The 20,441-nt window shown below is 48.5% G+C and overlaps 1 protein-coding gene across 2 annotated transcripts in view; it reads right to left on the bottom strand.

Moving 5' to 3' along the window:
- ZFP64 (ZFP64 zinc finger protein) overlaps positions 1-20,441 on the bottom strand; it is an 87,977-nt gene that overhangs the window by 6,316 nt on the left and 61,220 nt on the right. The window contains exons 1-3 of one of the 2 annotated variants that reach the window (XM_044262816.1): positions 12,787-12,965; positions 7,370-7,519; positions 7,072-7,134 (exon numbers count right to left, since the gene is read on the bottom strand). In XM_044262816.1, coding sequence (XP_044118751.1) covers positions 7,072-7,134; positions 7,370-7,519; positions 12,787-12,892 — 319 coding nt within the window. In that variant the 5' untranslated portion in view covers positions 12,893-12,965. Of the gene's footprint in view, positions 1-7,071; positions 7,135-7,369; positions 7,520-12,786; positions 12,966-20,441 lie in introns of those variants that run through there. The other variant, XM_044262815.1, reaches the window with a different exon arrangement.

The raw sequence follows: 20,441 nt of genomic DNA, 5'->3' as shown, positions 1-20,441 counted from the left end.
ATGGTTAAGAAGGGAGGTTTGCTCAAGATACCAAAACTCGAGGGTCTTCGAGCTCAGCATCACTGCCCTTTTGGCCAAGTAATCCTTTGCCATAGGCTGTCCTGAGCAGCAGATTCACCGCTTCCCACTGGACACCAGCAGCACCTCTAGCCCGAGTTTTAAGAGTCAAAAAGGTCTTCTGATTATTGACAAATGTCCCCAGGACCGGGGGGCGGGGGGCTGGGGAACGAGACTACCTGGTTGGAAACCCTTCCAAGAGACAGTGGAAGAGAGAAAGGTGACCACAGATCCAATCCATTATGGCCTAAGTAGAACTTTGCCCCGATAAATGAGGACTCGGTGAAGTGGATAACGTTCTAGGAATATACCCAGTTACCAAGTGGGAACCAGCAGAAAACGATCAACGACAACTCAGGTTGCTCGGTCAGAGGCACCCCCCACCATGTATACTATGTACAGTTGGAGTATTCACTGTCCCCTTTGCAGGAGACCTCTGCCTCCAATCCCAGTGACCACAGGCTTGGGCATCCGACCTGTTCTGCCCAGTGAAACAGGACTGAAATGGAGGGATCACGCTCAGGCTAATCCTTTTAAGAGCCGGTGTGTGGTGCACCATGGTTCTCTTGCCCAGCTGACGTGTAACATTCCAGATCAGGCTTTTTTTCCCTTTTTTTTTTTTTTAAGCTTTTGAGAGCGCAAGGTGGAGGGTGGCGGCGGGGGTGTGTGTGTGTGCAGTGCACGGTGTGCCCACGGGGAGTGGAGAAGGAGAGGGAGAAGCAGTCTCCAGGGACCCAGACCCTGATCCCAGAACCCTAAGGTTATGACCCGAGCCAAAGGCAGACACTTAATAGACTGAGCCACTCAGGTGCTCCCCCCGACCCAAGATCAGGGGATTCTTAATTTAGGGTTTGAGGATAAGATGTAGGAGATCCAAGACCTTATATGGGAAATAATTACATTTTTATCTCTACTACGTCTAACTGGAATTTAGCATCTACCCATCATGTAATCAACAGCCCAAGACTCTGGTCAGTACACGGGAGCCATGTTCACACCCACCAAGCATACTTGCAGTTCTGAAGGGTCCTTTACGTTCATCACTACGGCACGATTAAGAGGATCTGGTAGCTGGTCTGCTAACATTAAACTTGGGGTTTTCTTTCTTTTTAAAAAAAAAATATTTTATTTATTTGACAGAGACACATTGAGAGAGGGAACACAAGCAGGGGGAGAGGGAGAGGGAGAAGCAGGCTTCCCGCCGAGCTGAGAGCCCGATGTGGGGCTCGATCCCAGCATCCTGGGATCATGACCTGAGCTGAAGGCAGACGCTTAACGACTGAGCCATCCAGGTGCCCCAAACTCGGGGTTTTCTTAATGTTCCTGCATATCCCTATCATTTGGGGGGCTAAGGGGGTGGGCTCATTAAAATGGGTTTTTAATGAGATTTGGGATATCACTGACATGACATTAAGGTATACAATGTGGTGATTTAATATAAGTATAAGCTGAAAACGATTACCAACATAAGGTTCATGAACACCGCCTTCACCTCAGATAATCACTGTTTCTGTGTGGTCAGAACACTTAAGATCTACTCTTGTCGGGACAGACTTGGAAGTCGCTGCCTGACCAGCTGGCGTGCCGTACATCAGCCTCCTAGAACTCCTTCATCCTCCAGCCGGACGTTGGTACCCTCTGACCAACATTCCCCATTTCTCAAGTTGAACTTACAGAAACCGAGGAAAATGTAGTCCGTGTCAGTGCGGCCGGGTTGGCCCTGAGATTCGGGGTTTCTAACAAGCTCCTGGGTATCTGGTCTTTACCACACTTAAGGTAGCTGGGGTTTATGTATTAAATGCCACACGTTTACTGCTGATAGAACGTGTACTGAAATACAGTTTAAGGGGCTTTAATTTAAAAACATCCCAGAAAGGGCCCATAGGGTTCACAAAATTGCCAGGAGTCCACCGCAGGAAAAAACGGTCAAGATCGCCTTTATCTGGCAGGTTCCAGACAGAGGGTGCTCCACTGGCCGGGTCCCGGACAGAAGACAGCACAAGGCACAGAGTGGTGACAGACTCTGGAGGACACTGGGAGGGACTGAGCGGTCTTCATTTGTCCCGGAGATGGACACGGTCCTCACAGCCTAATAATCTACACTCTCTCCATCTGCTGAAACAGTCAGAAGCAGAGAGCAGTGTGGGCACGCTCTAAGTCTGCCAGGAACCGTGATTCACGTTCGGGTAATGGTCTATGGCACAGCGGAAGAAAGGCCCCCACTCGTGCAGGACCAACGAATCCGGATTCCTGTGCTAAATGAGGACAGAGGATAAAAGACAGCAGTGGCGTGAGTCCCTCTCCTTTACTAAGCTAAATACATGCACGAGCATCTTAACACATTTATAATTCAACTCTTGATTAAAAATTTTCATCCAGGATAAACTGGCATTTGGGATATAGAGAGGAAATGCAGTTTTAGAATAAAGGTAATTAACCCGCCTCCCAGAAATCTAGGCCTGGTTTTCCAGGAGGTCTCTAATGTGAGCACACTCCGCTTTCTCACTTACTTTCCCCCAGATAAGCCCGCAGCAAGCCCTCACTCTGGGCACACAGGCCCCATGCCCTCCCCCACATACAGCCTGTCAAGCTCCACCTCCACGGTTCTCAAAGTGCAGTCTGTGAGTGCCTGGGGGTACCCCAGTCTCCTCTGGTCGAGTCTGTAGTCAGAAGATCTTCATTCTATTAAAAAGATGGGGATTTTCCTTTTTCCATTTTGACCTCCACTCTGCTGTGGGAACACGTGGGCAGAACTACACGTGCCTGAGCATGAGCCACGAGCCGCTCCTCCTCCTCATCCCAGCAAGAGGTGGTGGCACGGAGTTTCCTCCTGGCCATACCCTCCCAGGGAACCCAAAGCCAGTTGCACGGAGGAACAGCCTTCCCGGCAGGAAAACCTGGACCTTCTATTAAATTTCTCCCTCCTGAAGTTTTTTTTTTTAAACAAGGGGTCATGGAATGGGAAGGGTACAGACCAAAGCACACGGTTGTACCAACAGGCCCTGGTGAGTTTTTCAAATTTGGGATTTGGTGAATGTCTCCTTCAGAATGAGCTACGCGAGCCTGTCATTTCAAGGAAGATTGCCTACAGTGCTGCAGCAGGAACATCTCAGCTCTGGAAAGTTAGGATTTCCGAACCTCTATTCCCTACCCTGTGTGTGCCGCTTTCTTTTCGATTTTTCTGATGAGACTGGGAATATTAACAAGTGATTTTTTTTTTCCTATCGTAAAATGCGTCAACATTAGGAAGGATTATGTACATTGCTAAACCAGTATTTTCCAAGTGGCTAAGGTAGGACAAGTCAAAAAAAAAAAAAAATCAAGCATGAGTAAGAGCCATTCAAAAAGTAAACAGAACAATGGATTTTTATCAGTTTGAAAAGTTTGTGGATATGGCTCCAGATTCTATACAGCAACTGAGACTTAAGAAGCTACCCTCGGGGCACCTGGGTGGCTCAGTCCTCATCTGACTCTTGGTTTCTGCTCAGGTTGTTTTCTCTGGGGTCCTGGGCTTGAGTCCCGTGTCCAGCCCGGCACTCAGTGGGGAGTCTGCTCGAAGATTCTCTCTCCCTCTGCCCCTCCCCCCGCTTGCATGTTCCTTCTCTAAAATAAATCTTTAAAAAGTTAAAGAAACTTCCCAACTGTTTTGGTAGGATATTAAAAACTACCGGAAAAGGCTATCCAGAATATTCCATTCCAACCACACGCAAGGCAACAGATTTTCTTCAGATGCTCAAAACACGGCAATGGATTCTATGCTGGTGGGAGAACCCAGCTGACTTCAGGAGATTTGCAAAGGTCTAGAGAATACCACTGGTCACATTTTTGGGGGAAAGTAGTTACTTCTCATGAAGTACTGCTATAAGGAGCTTATTTTTTTTTTAATTTTTAATTTTAAGTAATCTCTCCACCCAACGTGGGCCTCAAACTCACAGTCATGAGATTAAGAGTTGCCCGCCCTACCGCTTGAGACAGCCGGTCACCGTGGCTTACTGTTATTTGTAAGTGCACACATATTTTAAAGTTCGGTTTTAATTTTTGGCGCAGTAACTATACATAAAACACAAACTTGGGGTGGGGGAGATCTCAATTTTTAGATGTAAAAGGATCACAGCAGTGTTTTGAGAACCACTGTGGTATCATTCTGGCAAAAGTCCAGCCTAAGCCTCAAAAGATGACCTGCACACAGCACCCTCCCCGCCTCTCACAGCTCAGTCTGGGATGCCCTTCAGCCCAGGCGTCCGTGCTTTTTCTTGTAAGCAGAACCTTCGCTCTAGAAGCTGGGCACATGGCCAGAGTCAAGACTTTTCTCCCAGCCTCCATTTCCACAGCTTGGAATGGCCATGTGAATATGTTCCAGGCCAACAGGCATGAACCAAAGTGACGGGTAACTTCTTATACCTTAAATGGGGGGTAGGGGTGTCAGTAAGCCAGCTCAGACCATGCCAGCATGGGTTACACACCTGGGATGTTAAGCAAGAACATAAGAGCCAGAGTCCCCAAAACCATGGGCTACCATACCCGACTGGGACTGTGGTTAAGACGGAAATATCTTGGCTTTAAACCACCATAGCTGGGTCTCATTATTAATCACAAGGGATCCTACTCCTGGGTCATGCCCTGAGGAAGAGATGCTTTAAGTCCCCTCCCCCCCTTTTTCACCAGTTAAAATATTCAGAGATAAAGCATTTGCCTTGGATACAGTAAAACAGCCTAAGTAAGTGCTGGAGAAGCCATCTGTCTGCACCCCCTTCTGTACCCAGGAATCTGACTCCACCAAGGACAGGGCCTTGTCTACTTTCTGTATCCCCATCATGTACTGTATTATTCCAATAAAATATTAATCCACCCCCTATCTCTCTAGGTCCACCACAGCACTGTTCACATTTGGGGATCTGGGAATTCTTTGTGGAAGGGCCTGACCTGAGCATCCTAGGGATTTGGAGGCACCTCTGGCCCCACCCACTAGGTGGCGGTAGCATCGCCCAGCTGAGGGGGGGACCGGACTGAGCCACCAACCGTCTCACCAACCGGCTTTGAGGTTGCCTTAGCCAGTCACCATGGTGGGGTCTCCTTTGTTCCGATGGCTTCTGCTGACCTCATCCTGGCAGCCTGGTCTTCAAGGAGATGATCAACATTCCCTTCACTAGAAGCCCCTTTATGACCTACCCTTTCCTGGCAAAAAGGACCCTTCATTCTCTCATTTGCACAGCCTGACGCCCATTTCTAGCAGAGACTACTGATTGTCCAGAAAGTGGTCCTCCCATTGGAGCTCCTGAGTTTAGTGGTTTCTGGAAACCACTTCCCATCACCCCCTTGATGCCCGAGGTTTGTCCAATCCCACGAGGGATGCTGCTGGGGGACGAGGCAGGGCATGGCCTAAGGGAGGGGCTCCCTTCCCCGCTTCTGCTTTCCACTAGTTAACAGAGCCGTTGCCTCGTACCTGGAGATGAAGCAATAGTTTAAGGACGACAGCCATTCTGCCAGCTCTGGAGTACTCCCTAAGTTGTACTCGAGAGAAACTCGGTTATGTTTAAGCCGCCTGGTTTGGTTTCTGTAATAGCCAACAGATAGTTTTTTTTTTTTTTTTTTTTAAAGATTTTATTTGACACAGAGAGCGCGCACAAGCAGGAGGAGCTGCAGGGAGACGGGGAAGCAGACTCCGGCTGAGCAGAGAGCCCGACCTGGGACTCAAGCCCAGGACTCTGGGATCATGACCTGAGCTGAAGGCAGACACTTAAACTGAGCCACTCAGGCGCCCCTAAATTTTTTTTTTTTTTAAAGATTTTATTTTAGAGGTTACGACTGTACACACGCAAGCACACGAGTCGGGGCAAGGGCAGAGGGAGAAGCGACTCCCTGCTGAGCACAGGGCTCCATGTTGGCTTGGATCCCAGCACCCCGAGATCACCACCTGACCACCACCAGATGCTTAACCAACTGAGCTACCCAGGTACCCCTTGATTTTTTATACTTATTTTTTTAGTTCTCTCTATACCCAATGTAGGGCCAATCTACAGCCATACCACCCTGAACGCGCCCAATCTCGTCTGACCCAATGTAGGGCCTGAACTCACAACCCCGAGATCAAGAGGGGTGTGCTCTCCTGACAGAGCCAGTCAGGTGCCCCAGAGACCACAATCTTAACTTCCACAGACTCGTACCGGGTCTACACTTGAGACCAATAGGTAGGCAAGGTTTTTGTAAAGAGCCAGATAGTAACTGCCTTCAGCTTTGTCCATCGCAGTTTTTCCCAGCAACAACTCAACGCCAAGGTAGGGGCCAAAGCGGCCACAGATGACAAACAAGCTCCACAGGCTGGATTTGGCTCGCAGGCTGTAGTGTGCAGACCCTGATTATACGGCATGGAAATTCCTTTGCTACAGCAGATCTTATTTCTCTTATTCTCAGCAGCTGGCTGCTCAAGGAACGGTTAAGAAGCAACCTTAGTGCTTTTTTTAAAGATTCGTGAGAGACAGAGCCTACGGGAGCAAGCGCACACAAACGGGTAGGGGGCAAAGGGAGAGGGAGAAGTGGACTCCCCAATAAGCAGGGAGCCCAGCTCAGGGCTCGATCCCAGGATCCTGGGATCATGACCTGGGCCAAGGCAGACGCTTAACCCACGGAGCCACCCAGACGCACAGGACCTTATCTGAGGATTACTAGGGCCACAACGCCTCTTTGTAGCCTGTCCTCACCAACCTCCCCAACTAGCGCACACCTTCCCCGCCTTTGCACCTGCTGTCCCCCCTGCTGGAATGTTCCTGGTCTTGTCTGGTTACTTAGCCACCGTCTGCAGGTCAAGGCAAGAACCTTCTTCAGAAAGCCTTTCAGAACAGCCATGATCCCATCCCCACGACTGATTCTCCCCGGACGCACCCCCCAGCTTCGGACTTTTGAGGCCGCAGCCCGCCCCGCAGCCCATTTCCGCCCTGCGCAGCACGGGCCAGCACGCTCCAACTCCTAGCCACTTCCTTCAACGTTCAAGTTTCCAACAAAGGAATGGATACCTACCCGTGTGGATTCTCAGATGGCGGTCCAAATCTTTCATGCCGTGGACAGTTTTGAAGTGGCAACCTAGAAGAAAAAAAAAAAAATCCAGGTTTTCTCAAAATAGAGCCTCAAAAAGGAAGTGCCCATAAACCTGATCAGACACCACAGGATGCTTAGGATGCATTTGCGCATGCGCGGTGAGTGTGCGGGGGGGGGGGGGGGGGGGGGCGCGGGGCCAGGACTCCGCAGGTGAGCAGGGCAGAGCGCACCGCCAGCGCCCGCCTGGGGAGGGGTCAGCGCGTCCAAGTTCATGTTTCACCTGGATAGCAACAGTTGAAGGTTCTTTCTCCGAGCGTCACTGTTTGTTCCTTGGACTCTGAGGGAAGTGCCAAGGCAGGGGCTTTCTGGGCATCACTGTTGTCCGTGGAGGGACACGTTGGTTTGGGAACACTATCTTCTAATTCTGAAGCTGAAATGGACACAAAAAGAAGGGTTAATTTCTCAGATACAACCACCATGGTAAGTCTTACAGTAGAAGCAGGACTGTTTTCCCTCCATCACCTCTTAAAAAAAAAAAAAAAAAAGACACCCCCCCCAATTCATTAAAAATAGAAAGCCACATATACTCTGTCCTTAAGTCCTTTCTTGGACTACCAACTTCCAGAAAATACAGGGAACCAGGGACATGGAAATAGGACAGACCCAACTGGCAAGACCTGGGCTGCAAAACTTTGCAACAGTGGCTTCTGAGGTGACCTAGCAAAAGCTTAGTTTGTAAAAGATTTTCCAATCCATCAGTGGCTATTTTTATAACAGAACACAAATTACAAATGAAATAAGACAAAACAAACGCCATTAGAGAGGAGAGAAGGCTGGTCCTGCAAGGTTAAGCTATTTTTCAAAGCGTACTCGATTTCTGAATTAGTTTGGTCTCCATTCAGTAGGTCACAGACCACACTTCAAGCACCACTGGTCTCCTGGACAAAATGCCACTGTTTCAGCGAGTCACTTAAAAGATGGAGGGGGAGGGACACCTGAGTGGCTCAATGGGTTAAGCCACTGCCTTCCGCTCAGGTCATGATCCTAGGGTCCTGGGATCGAGTCCCACATCGGGCTCCTTGCTCAGTGGGGAGCTGCTTCTCTCTCTGCCTCCCCCTGCCACTCTGCCTGCTTGTGGGTGCTGACAAATAAATCTTAGGGAAAAAAAAAAAAAGATGCGGGGGGGGGTGGGGCGGTGTTTGAAAACCAGACTCAAACACTTGAGAGGATGACTTGCAGTATCTAGAGGTCACTTGGATCCTGATTTAAACATGGTGTAAGAGCTACTGAAGACCACAACAACCATGAACACTAAAGTCATTTTTTTTTTTTTTTTTTTTTTTTTTGGGTGTGAAGATGAAGCTTCGAATAATCCAGGGCAGGGGAAGAGCTGGAGAGAAGAAACAAGCCTGCCCACGTGTGATTAATTGTGGAGGCCCAGCCCCAGGTACACAGGAGTTCATGGCATCATGTTCTGTTACTATGGTAGAATCATTGGAATGGACGTTTTTGTGGGCCAAAATGGTCAGATAGTTTCATGTGGTTCAATCTAACGTGGAGGCTTAAAAATTTCTGTAATAAAACCCAAGCATTCCTGAAAGATTACAAAGTGATTTCTCTCCAAACGGATTTAAATCTAAGGAATAAAAAGGTGTTGTCCATGTCTAAAGTCTTTTTTAAAAGATAGTGACTAGTATATAAATTATAAATTAGAAGCCAAAGGCTGGGATGGTTTTCGCTCTAGGTGGATTCCGTTTACAGGGAGAGGTTTTGTCCAGGGAAACCTCTTACTACGAGAAGCTAGTGAACACACTGGCGTGGGCTTTAGCTCTTAGGCACAGGCCTTGCTTAGCTACTTGCTAACTGAAACTTAACCTTTCTGAGCCTCAGTTTACGTGGCAGAGCAGCAGGGTTAGAATGATGTAAATTTCCAGTACGTCAGCCTGTGCCTTGTAAACACTATGTAGGAATATAGGATTGCAGAGTTCCCGTCTGAATAGTGGTGGTGCTCAAAGCCCCTTAACAGGGTTTGAACAAGTGACCTAACCTTGGGGCTCTCAACAAAGGGTCATGTTGCCCCCAGGAGACATTTGGGAATGCTTGGGGACATTTTTGATGGTCCTATGTGCACACACATAACTGAGCATAGCATCTAGAGGGTAAAGGCCAGGAATGTTGCTAAATATCCCACAATGTCCAGGAGAGCCCCTGTACCTGTATCTGAGTCACTTGGATTGTGGATTTTAGATGCAGCTCTCCCGTGCTCACCCCCGGATAACTTGGGGTGGGGGGTGGTTAAAGGGAGATCCCAGGAGCCTGTACTTTTGAGGCCCCGTGATTCCATCATATACTCTAAACCCTTGCAATTTGAAGGGTGGTCCCCAGAGCTCTAACATCAGCATAACACGGAAACTTGTTAGAAATGCAGAACTTCAGGTCCCAGTCAACAGCATCAGTCTGTACTGGAACAAGATCCCCAGGTGATTCCTAGGCCAATGCCAAGGCAATGCTTCAACACGTGCATCGGGATTACTTGGCGGGCTTGTGAAGGCTCAGGTGGCTTGGGCTTCACCTTTAGAGTTCCAGATTCAGTGGATCTGGAGTAGAGCTGGTATTTTTCATTTCTAACAAGTTCCCACGGATGCTGATCTGGCAACCACACTTTTGAAACCTTCGGCTCTGAGAAGGGAAACTGGCTCAGAGATGAAGGTTGCAGGGCTAGAAGTTTTGAACGTTTTGTTCATTGATGTGTGTACATGAGCCACTGGGTTCTGCAAGGGAGGGAAATGCACTGTGCCATAAAAAACTTGCAACCAGGCAGAAGAGACTGATGGGTTAAAGTGATTTAAAAAAAAAAAAAAAAAAGCTATCCAGGGGCTCCTGGCACCGTTGGTTAAGCTTCTGCCTTCAGCTCATGATCTCAGGATCCTGGGATCTAGCTCCACGTCCTTGGGCTTTCTGCACAGCAGAGAGCCTGTTTCTCCTTCTCCCTCTGCTCGTGCTCTTGCTATCAAAAATAAGATTGCTTTAGGGTGCCTGGGTGGCTCAGTTGGTTAGGTGACTGCCTTTGGCTCAGGTCATGATCCTGAAATCCTGGGGTCAAGTCTGGCATTAGGCCCCCAGCTCCGCGGGGAGTCTGCTTCTCCCTCTGACTTTCTCCCCTCTCATACTCTCTCTCAAATAAATAAAATCTTTAAAAAAAATTGTTTTAAAAGATTTTATTTGACAGAGAGGCAGGCGGGGGTGGCGGGGGAGAGCAGGCTCCCTGCTGAGCAGAGAGCCTGACATGGGGCTTGATTCCAGGACCCTGGGATCATGACCTGAGCCCAAGGCAGAGGCCTAATCCACTGAACCACCCAGGCGCCCTCAAAAATAAAATCCTAAAGAACAATCCAGTGCTAGAAAGCGTCACCCAGGTTGAACATGGAGGGCCATGAAGGGCCTCCCAAGGAGAGGACCTCCAGAGTCTTCCAAGGAGACTTCCTTACTTCTAAACACCCAGGAAACCAAGCCAGACTGGAGGCCCACTTTTCCCTGAAAACAGGGCAGCTGGGGCAGAGACCCTTCTAGTCTGAAAGAGGGGGTGGGCCACATATAGAACCCAGTATAGTACAGTGGGCATTTTAACCCTATGAACAACCACTGTACCTTTTATAAGGTTACCTCACTTTTTTTTTTTAAATACAGACAGATCAAGACTGAAGTCTACCAGTTGACCTGCTCCATTTTATTTCTTCCAAAACCTGAGTTGCAAAGCCATCTGCAAGTTAACAGTGGCCCACTCCTGCTAACCTTGGGGGTGGAGGGGAAGCCTAGACAAACTCAAAAGGAGGTGGGCCTTTGATCAGCGGGACAGACCTAAAATGCAGGAGGAAAGCCCATATCAGATGGAGGGTTGCTTTTTCTCTGCAGGGATGGCTGGTGCTTAATTCTGACTGTGTCCTGCTCCCACAGAGGGCACCCCGAGTACCTCACAATGGAGAACACCCTAAACCTTCTAAACCTGGAGGCGTCCTCACAGCCATGTAGACAAGAACAAAACGAGCCCAGGGCACTGAGTAACAGCCAGGGGTCATTCAGGCTATTGTCTTTTATAATCGCATCCCCCCACGATTCAACACCCCCAATTACACTCTCCAGTTCCTCTTCTGCTGAGAATCAGCAGGGACCCCGCCCCCCCCCCCAGACCCTCCCATTTCAACCTGTGTCCATTATAGTCCTTGGGGACAAAGGCAGGTCTGGTCTTTTGGTTAATGGTAGTTCCATCCAGCCCAATTTTGGTTTTAGGTACTCTTACTTCTAAAGTAGTTTCATTATACTCCTCCCCTCCACTACCTCCTTGGGTGTGTGGTCATCAAAGCCCAGCGACCCGCACTGCTGGAGATCTGAGGCTTAGTGGCAGAGACCCGAGATCCCCCGGGTCCCTTTCTGGGCCGAGGGCAGGCAGGGGAGAGGGAGAAAAAAGTTCACCCAGAACTAGGAGGTTATCACTTAACCGCGGAGGTGGGGGAGAGTGGGAATTGAGGTTATCTTAATCTGAAGGCAAGATAATCAGAAGGGAAGCGCCTTAGAGATGCAGCACCCCCCCCTCCGCCCCAGAAATTCCAACGGGGGCGGTGCCTCAGGGTAGACTGAGGAATTTAGCGAGTTCGCGAAGCAGAGTACCTGCAGGCTGTACAGAAACCGAGGCTCGGCTGACCACAGGGTGAGAAATACTGCCCTCAGGGTTTAGGGTAATCCGGGGCCCCTGGGCGTCACCCGGACCACCTCCACTAGCCCCTAGACGGCCAGGTCAACCCGCCAAATCCGACCGTGGCACACTCCTCCCTCCCTAGCCTCATTTAAAGTTAAAGGGAAGTCCTCACCTGGATCCCTTAGCCCCCCTCCCCCAGGCTGCAGCCCCGCTGACGTCCCCGGCCTCGGCACTTGCTGTTCCCTCTGCGTGGAATGTTCTCCACCACCACCGCCCCCCCCACCCCCTGCATCTCCAAGTCTTTGCTCCAGAACCTTCGGGTTTTCTACTCAATGATACCCACCTCCGCGAGGCCCTCCCTGGACGATGCATTCGAAGTGCCCCCTCCCCCCTTGCCGCATCTTTCCCTTCCCAGCTTGGTGAGGTTTTGCTTCCATCGCTCACCCCTAACGCACCTTACGCCTCCCCCTTCGGTCTCGAGGGCCGTCTTTCTCGACCCCACTCAGCCATAAACTCGAGAAGAACCCGAATTCTGCCTGCTTGCTCACCGCTGTTGCCCTCTCCCCAGCACCTAGCTCCAGCGCCCGGTGGAGACTCAGACGTTCTCCCCCCGCCCGGACGCGGGTCTCCGAACGCCCACCTTCCAGGCGCGCCGCCCCAGGCCAGCACGGAGGAGGTCGGGGACCCGGGCGCCGGCGCGCCGCGAAGAGGGCCCTCCGATGGGGTCTCGGAGCCCCCTCCCAGCGTGTCTGGGTGAAAAACCACGATTTACCAGCGCTTGCGGGGAGCGGCACAGTTTATCCGAAGAGGCAGAATTTACAAGGAGGTGTAACTTACAAAGGCGCTGGGCAAGGGCGCCGAGGTCCCAGCCCCAGCGCTCGAGGTGGAGGTGGAGGCTTCCCCCGCCCTTCCACGCTCGGAGCCCCGCACCCGCGCGGGTCCCCCCCCGAGCGTCCCAGAAACTGCCGGCAGCGGCCAGGCGGGGCGTCCCCGGCGCTACTCACCCGGGACCCCCGCTACCCCGGGGCCCGCCTCTGCGAACTCGCGGCGCGCGGGCTGCGGCTCCTTGGAGTTGAGGTGCTGAGGCTTGGCCTGCTTGCGCCGCGACATGGCGAGAAGAGCGCGGCCCCCGGCGAGTCGCTGCGAGTGGCCTGCCTCCCACAACCGCTTCCCGGAGTTCGGAAATTACCCCCCCCCCCCCGCTCCCCGGGCTGGAGCGCGCATGTCCTGGCAATTCTGCTCCTCAGCCGAGCGGGGCGATTTATCAAGAACCCTGACGGCTGATTGGCCCGGAGCCAAGACCTCGGGGGTCCGGGGGAAGAGTGGTCCGCGCCCCTGCAGCCCACAGCACCTGAGAGCTCGTTAGGAATGCAGACTCTCGGGCTCCACCCCAGACCCGCTGAATCAGAATCTGCATTTTAACAAGCTCCCCAGGTGATTCGCATACACATTAAAGTTTGAGAAACCGTGTCTGCATTTTAACGAGATCCCCAGGTGATTCGTTTGCCCATTAAAATTTCAGAAGCACAGCTCGCCTCCAACTTTCTTGTGCGCTCGATTCACTGGGGATCTCGTTAAAATGCAGATTCTGACTCAGTGGGTCTGGGGTGGGGCCTGAGCTTCGGTATTTCTAACGAGCTCCCAGGCGAGGCCACTGCCGCGGCTGCGGCACAGGCCGTGTTTCTAGATTCTGACTTAATTAGTCTGGGCCGAAACCTGGGCATTGGGGTTGTTGTCTTTTTTTAAAGCTCCCCAGGTTATTCTGATGTGCAGCCAAGGTTGAGAAGCACGACCTCCACCATCTTCGTATTTAAAATTTAAATGAGGCCAGAGAGTCTCCAACCGCAGATGAACCACTTTGCTGAGGAGCCCATTAAAAACGCAGATTCCGAAAGTTTTGGCTTCACGCGGCAGAGCCCAGTAATCTGTATTTCTATAAGGCGCCCCCAAACCGCACCCCATCCCTCGCGCGCGGTGACTCGGGCGCTCCGGGTCTCGGACCACACGCACGGGGGGCCTCGCGGCCAACAGGGGCGTGGGCCCGCCCAGCAGGTGACTGAGGCGTGGTCCTGGGGGGGAGGTGGTTGAGCTAATTGGCGTTCATGCTCAGACTGGCTGGTACCTTGATGAGACCCGAGGGGGACCCTCCTTGCACCAGGTGAACGACATCCAACAGGGAGCAAGGAAGCCACCTACATCCCTCAGGTGTTTACTTTCTACAAACTGGGGAGTTGCTTAAGGCGGGGCTATGCCCTAAGCTTATCCAAACCTGCGAATCACGTGGGGGCCCTTGCTAGAAAAGGCTCAGGTTCCGGTCTGAATCCTTGGGCGGCAGAGGCCTGAGTCCGGGTATCTAACAGTGTCCTTGCTGACCTTTGACCCGTGGCTTGGGCGGCCCCTTGGGGTTCAACAGCCGCTATAACTTGCCTTTTGCGGGGCTACCGCTAGCATATGCTAGGACAAGGCCTGCGAGAAGACAATTTTTACATTTTTCCAAAACCTCAGCTGTTTTTCTCCAACTTCCATTTCACATGGTGAATGGATTTTAGGGATGGCTGTGTAATGCCTGGTGATGTCACTTAGGGTTAAATTATTTAATTATATGTTTATGTATTTACTGATGACTTTTTAGAAAAGTACTCCCTTCCCCACAACGTGGGGCTTGAACTCAGTCCAGGGAGATCAAGAGCCGCAGGCTCTACCCACTGAGCCAGCTAAGTGGCCCCAGGTTAAATTTTAGAGCCCCCCCTTTCTTGTTTTTATTTTTTAAAAATTTTTAAGATTTTATTTATTTGACAGAGAGAGAAATCACAAGTAGGCAGAGAGGCTGGCAGAGAAAGAGAGGGAAGCAGGCTCCCTGCTGAGCAGAGAGCCCGATGTGGGGCTTGATTCCAGGACCCTGGGATCATGACCTGAGCAGAAGGCAGAGGCTTAACCCACTGCGCCACCCAGGCGCCCCTCTTATTGTTGTTTTTAAAGAAACTTTTAAACTTTTCTTTGGGATGTGCGCGTAAGCTACACCTATACAGAAAGCCACTTGAAAACTTAGGTCTGTGCTTATGTTTATCCTGTCTTGTGGAAAGTCTCATGAGGATACTGGATAAGCTGGAACAGTGGGTGCCTCTGGGGAAGCGAACCCAGCCAGAAGGATGGGAGATATCTGATATCCCTTTATACACCCGAGGTGCGTACGTGTGTCTATATACTTAATAGTTATATAGTGTTTTGCCAGCTCCAGTGCACACAGTTGGATTAACCCTTGGTACATGACACCTGGTCATTACCGATCTGTTGCTGGCTATGTTTGTTTGGCTGCTTGTTTGCTCCCCGTTTTCTTAGGATCTAATGAATACCGGGGAACCCACCTCCCAAAGCCGGGAGCATACACATAACCTATGTCTCTCTCCTACAGCCATCAGTCTAAAAACCCCACATACTTCATTCCTTTGCTTCAACTTTTCAGCAAGCCCTTTTGCATCTACATGTAATCTTCAAAAACACAATTTTAGGAGCACCTGGGTGGCTCAGTCTGTTAAGCATCTGCCTTAGGCTCAGGTCATGATCCCAGGATTCTGGGATGGAGCCCCGCATGGGGCTCCCTGCTCTGCAGGGAACATGTTTCTCTTCGTCTGCTGTTCCCCCTGCTTGTACGCTCTGTCTCAAATAAATAAAATCTTTTAAAAAACCCCAAAAGACAAAACACAATTTTAATTTTTAAAGAGCTTTAAAAGGGTATGTAATTTTCTAGGAATCCCCCCTAATTTATTATATTGCTAAAATCATCCAAATTGCTGTCACTGTCATTCATCTGACTGATGTGTTATAGTCTATGGTGAGAAAATAGTAGTTTAATCATCTGTCCTCCTGTCGATGGGCGCCTGAATTGTATCCTGGTCTTTCTGAATTGTGTGGATATGATCTATGATCCTCCTAGAAAGTGTCAGAGGTTAAGTGAATGGACATATTTTTGGATTGTAGGTGACTGTTTCAGAGATTACACCAAAGTGGTGGCACCTATTTACATTCCCACCAGCAAAGTAAGAAATACTGTGCGGCCACATCCTTTCCTATATTCGGTATTATCAGATGTCTTAATATACAGATGTTGAATTAATATACAGTGATTAATATACAATGACATTTCACTATGGTCTTGATTTGCATTTTCCCTGCATGTATGGCTTCAGCAAAAAACAAACCAAAAATTGCTTTTCACAAAACTAAGGACAGCGGGGTGCCTCAGTGGGTTAAGCCTCTGCCTTAGGCTCAGGTCGTGATCCCAGGATCCTAGGATTGAGCCCCAGGGAGCCTGCTTCCCTTCCTCTCTCTCTGCCTGCCTCTCTGCATACTTGTGATCTCTGTCTTTCAAATAAATAAATAAAATCTTAAAAAAAGTATATATATATATCTAGGGGTGCCTGGCTGGTTCAATCAGTAGAGAATGAACCTCTAGGGGCTGTGAATTCAAGCCCCACACTGGGCATGGAGCTTACTAAAAAAAAAAAAAGAAATATATATAATATATAAAAGTTATTTTATATATTACATGTAATATATAAAATATATAAATTTTATATATTACATGTAATATATAAAATACATAAAAATTATTTTATATATTATATATATGTGACTCATAGATTAGAGATCTAAGTGAAAGAAAGGGATCATTCACTGGCGATAAGTCACGATTTTCCTCCAATCCCATTCACCAATTACACAAGTTGACTGTTTTTTGAAATCCAGCTCGTAAATTTTCATCTTCCCTGATAATCAACCTGGGGCTTTTGCCAATTAAACTGAAGAGGAGGCATTACTAACATCGTTAACAGATGGATTTCAAATGCACTGTATTTGGACAGTGTTTAAACAGATCAGAAAATTCTGTTGCTAAGTTTAAACATGCAGAATGAGGTTTTTCCAGGTGCCTCCTTTTCATTGTCCTTCAGCAACAAAATCACAGAGCAAGGAAAACCATGGACAAACATGCTTTTCAAAATATTTTCACCACAGGATGTTTCTCTAGAAATAAGTTACTTTCTCATTCTTTCTATATCATCTTCATCCTGATTTTTAAAAAAGATTTTATTTATCCATTTGAGAGAGAGAGAGAGAGAACGAGCTTGAGACGCTAGAAGGTCAAAGGGAGAAGCAGACTCCCTGCAGAGCTGGGAGCCTGATGCGGGGGATCATGACCTGAGCCAAAGACAGTCACTTTACCAACTGAGCCACTCAGGTACCCCTGATTTTTTTTTTTCTTTTTAAATGCTTATTAGGTAGTCCCTTCCAAGAGAAGGTCAGATTTTTCAACGCTTGTCCCTTTTTAAAGGAAAAATGGAAACTTTCTGTAATTCTGATAACTCAAGTCTTTTGCCAAGAGATACACAGTGCACCTCTGAATTACACAAGATTCTCCTTATCCCTCTAGATCTCTTTATAAAGCATTTAGATTGAAGACTGATTAAAGATTGAGAGGCAGTAAATAACATATAGTCTAGGGCCAGTGTGAGTTGGAATCCTGGCTTTGTGACTGTGTGGCCTTAGGAAAGCTGCTGTGTACTCCCGTTTTGTCATTAATAAAATCGCAATGCTAATATAGCTAGGACGGTTACAGGGATAAACAGATGTTTTCTATGCAAAGGACAAAGAGCAATGTCTAGTGCCAAGGCTGTACTCTCTAAGTGTCAACCAAGACTATTTATAATAACAGAGCACATGTATTAGTTTACTATAATAGTTACCGTGTATACTAATAGCTCACACTCATTCAGAATTGGTGGTTCCAATTAACTAGGCACAGATATTGTTGTCCATGGAAATAAACTGGAAGCAAACAAGCCCGTGTTGATTTCACCCAACCCTTCTGAGTTGCAGATTTTCTAGGCTTTCATGCCAGTTTCAGGATACCTGTATTATTTTTTTAGAGAGAGCATGAGTCCAGGGGTGGGGAGGGGAGTGGAGGAGGGGTGTGGAAGAGAAAGAATCTTGGGCAGGCTCCACAGTGCAGAGCCCGAAGTGGGGCTCGATCTCACAACCTTGAGATCATGACCCGGGCAGAAATCAAGAGCTGGACGCTTAACCGATTGAGTCATCCAGGAGCACCAATATATGTATATTAAGTGAGGAATTCAAAGGGACTCATTGAATATTGCTCAAGTAATGGCTTTCTTTTTAAAGAGAAAAAGGCATTGCTCATCTGACCTCTGTCCTTTCTGCTAACTTTCTCCGCTATGGATATAGGAATGAATGAATGAATAAATGTTTATCCAGGTATAAATGACTCCCAGAGAGGGTGTAAAGATTTCTTTCTCTGCCAGGAATTTATTTCTTTAATTGGTAGTTTTTTGAGTTCACACTATTGCCTGGCTCGGTACCAGGTGTACAGTATAGATTGATAATGCGAGACAGACAAGACCCAGCCGGGCAGCCAGAGAACGAATGAAGGAATGAATGAGTGAGGGCATGAGCTCATTTCAGATAAGGATGGATCAATCAAGATGACATGGGGTGATGTGGACTGAGAGTGACCGGGTGGTACAGAGGAGGGTAGCTGAGTTTTGGTAGAAGTGACCTTTGAGCTAAAACCTGATGTAATAGGCAGCCATGGGAAGAGCCAGAGAGAGAGCATTTCTAGAGGAGGTAACGAGCAAAGGCTTTAAGAAGCTCAGCTCTGGGGGGCGCCAGGATGGCTCAGTGGGTTAAAGCCTCTGCCTTCAGCTCGGGTCATGATCCCAGGGTCCTGGGGGTCATGATCCCAGGGTCCTGGGATCGAGCCACGTTGGGCTCTCTGCTCAGCAGGGAGCCTGCTTCCTCCTCTCTCTGCCTGCCTCTCTGCCTACTTGTGGTCTCTGTCTGTCAAATGAATGAATAAAATCTTGAAAAAAAGAAAAAAAAAAGGCTCAGCTCTGGGATGTTTGAGGCAAAGTAAGAAGCATCAGTGACCAGCTGGTTCCCAGAAAAAAAAAAGGCTTGTAAAAAGTTGAAAAAATAAAAAAAGTCTGAGCTCACTTATGATGAAAGAAATGCAAGTTAAAATAAATTGAAATACGCTTTTTATCTTGTCTGAACAGGGAAGATGAAACACACCCATATTAGCGAAAAAGCACATAATACCATGCTCCGACTACTCCTCCCCACGCCGCACTTCTCACACTGACTGCTCGTGAGAATCACCTGGGGACCTTGTTAAATGCAGATTCTGACTCCAGCGTGTCTCAAAATTTAACATGAGCGTCCGATCACCTGGGGACCTTGTTAAGGCACGGACCGTGATTTCACTGCCTCTCAGACCTTCACGTGTGGAAGAATGACCTGGCAATGTTGTTAAAAGCAGATTCTGGGCAACCAACCCATGAAGAGGTATTCAGCCTTACTCCCTATGAGGGAATGAATATTAAATAACCATAAATTCCTCTCTTTCCACTCTTATCAGATCAATAAAAATGAAGAATGCTGGTAACATCTACCGCTAGCAAGCGCGGGGGGAGTCTGGTCTCCTAATGCATTGCCGGTGGGAGCGTGAGTGTTTACAGCCACGGCAGGGGGCAGTCCGGCAATCCCCTCTTAAATGTGCCCTGCCAGTGATCTGTCAATTCTGCTTTCCATCTGTGCTCTAGGGAAACATCTGCCCATGTGCATAAGGGAGCGCATCCAAGGATGTCTGTGGCGACAGCACTGTCATAGTAAACATAACAAAACAAAACAAAACAACACCATTGAGAAATAGGCTAACAGCCCAACAACAGGGGACTGGCCAGGTTAAACTGTGGTTTAGCCATACCGTGGACTACCAGGCAGCAAACAAAAGCAATCATTCAGACTTATGTACACATGCACGGTTAGAGCTCCAGGTACACTGCACTGAAGAAAAGCCAAGTTCCACACGGTCAGAATTAAACACCTACTCAAATCCATATAGGCTTTCAATGGTGAAAGTGAAAATCCGGAAACTAAAAGGTGCTGGAAGGATACACACTGGCTGTGTGTTGAGCAAGATGGTGGCCGGGTAGTGGCTTGAGGGAGGAAGGACGGAAGAGCCAGGAAATGTCTGTGTAAGAAGACGTGATCCTTAGTGTTACCTCCTTTTTTAAAAAAAAAAACAAACAAAACGGAATGAATTCCCACACTGCTTGACAGTTAATAAGTTAAATAATTAAAAAAAGCAATAATTAACTCAATTATGGTTCTGTCATACAATGGAATACATTCTGTATGACCGTAACGGAGAATAATGTATTTCCTTGTGCACTGATATGGAATGTTCTTCAAGATACGGTAAGGGAGGGGCGCCTGGGTGGCTCAGTGGGCTAAGCCTCTGCCTTCGGCTCAGGTCATGATCTCAGGGTCCTGGGATGGAGCCCCAACTTGGGCTCTCAGATCAGTGGGGAACCTGCTTCCCCCCGCCGCCGCCCCCTGCCTGCCTCTCTTGTGCCTATTTGTGATCTCTCTGTCAAATAAATAAATAAAATCTTTTTAAAAAATGTTAAGTGAAATATTCAAGGGAAAGAACGGTATACAAATTACGTTATTATGGTTATGTATGCATTTCACATGCATATATACATACACACAATAGCATAGTAAAAACAAACACATATAACAGCATCTCTCTATGAAATTAAACACACACAGACACACACACACAGATATACAGACACAC

The sequence above is a fragment of the Neovison vison genome, chromosome 8, assembly GCF_020171115.1.
Source record: "Neovison vison isolate M4711 chromosome 8, ASM_NN_V1, whole genome shotgun sequence".
Lineage (NCBI taxonomy): Eukaryota > Metazoa > Chordata > Mammalia > Carnivora > Mustelidae > Neogale > Neogale vison.
This window is presented reverse-complemented; position numbering and strand designations above follow the sequence as displayed.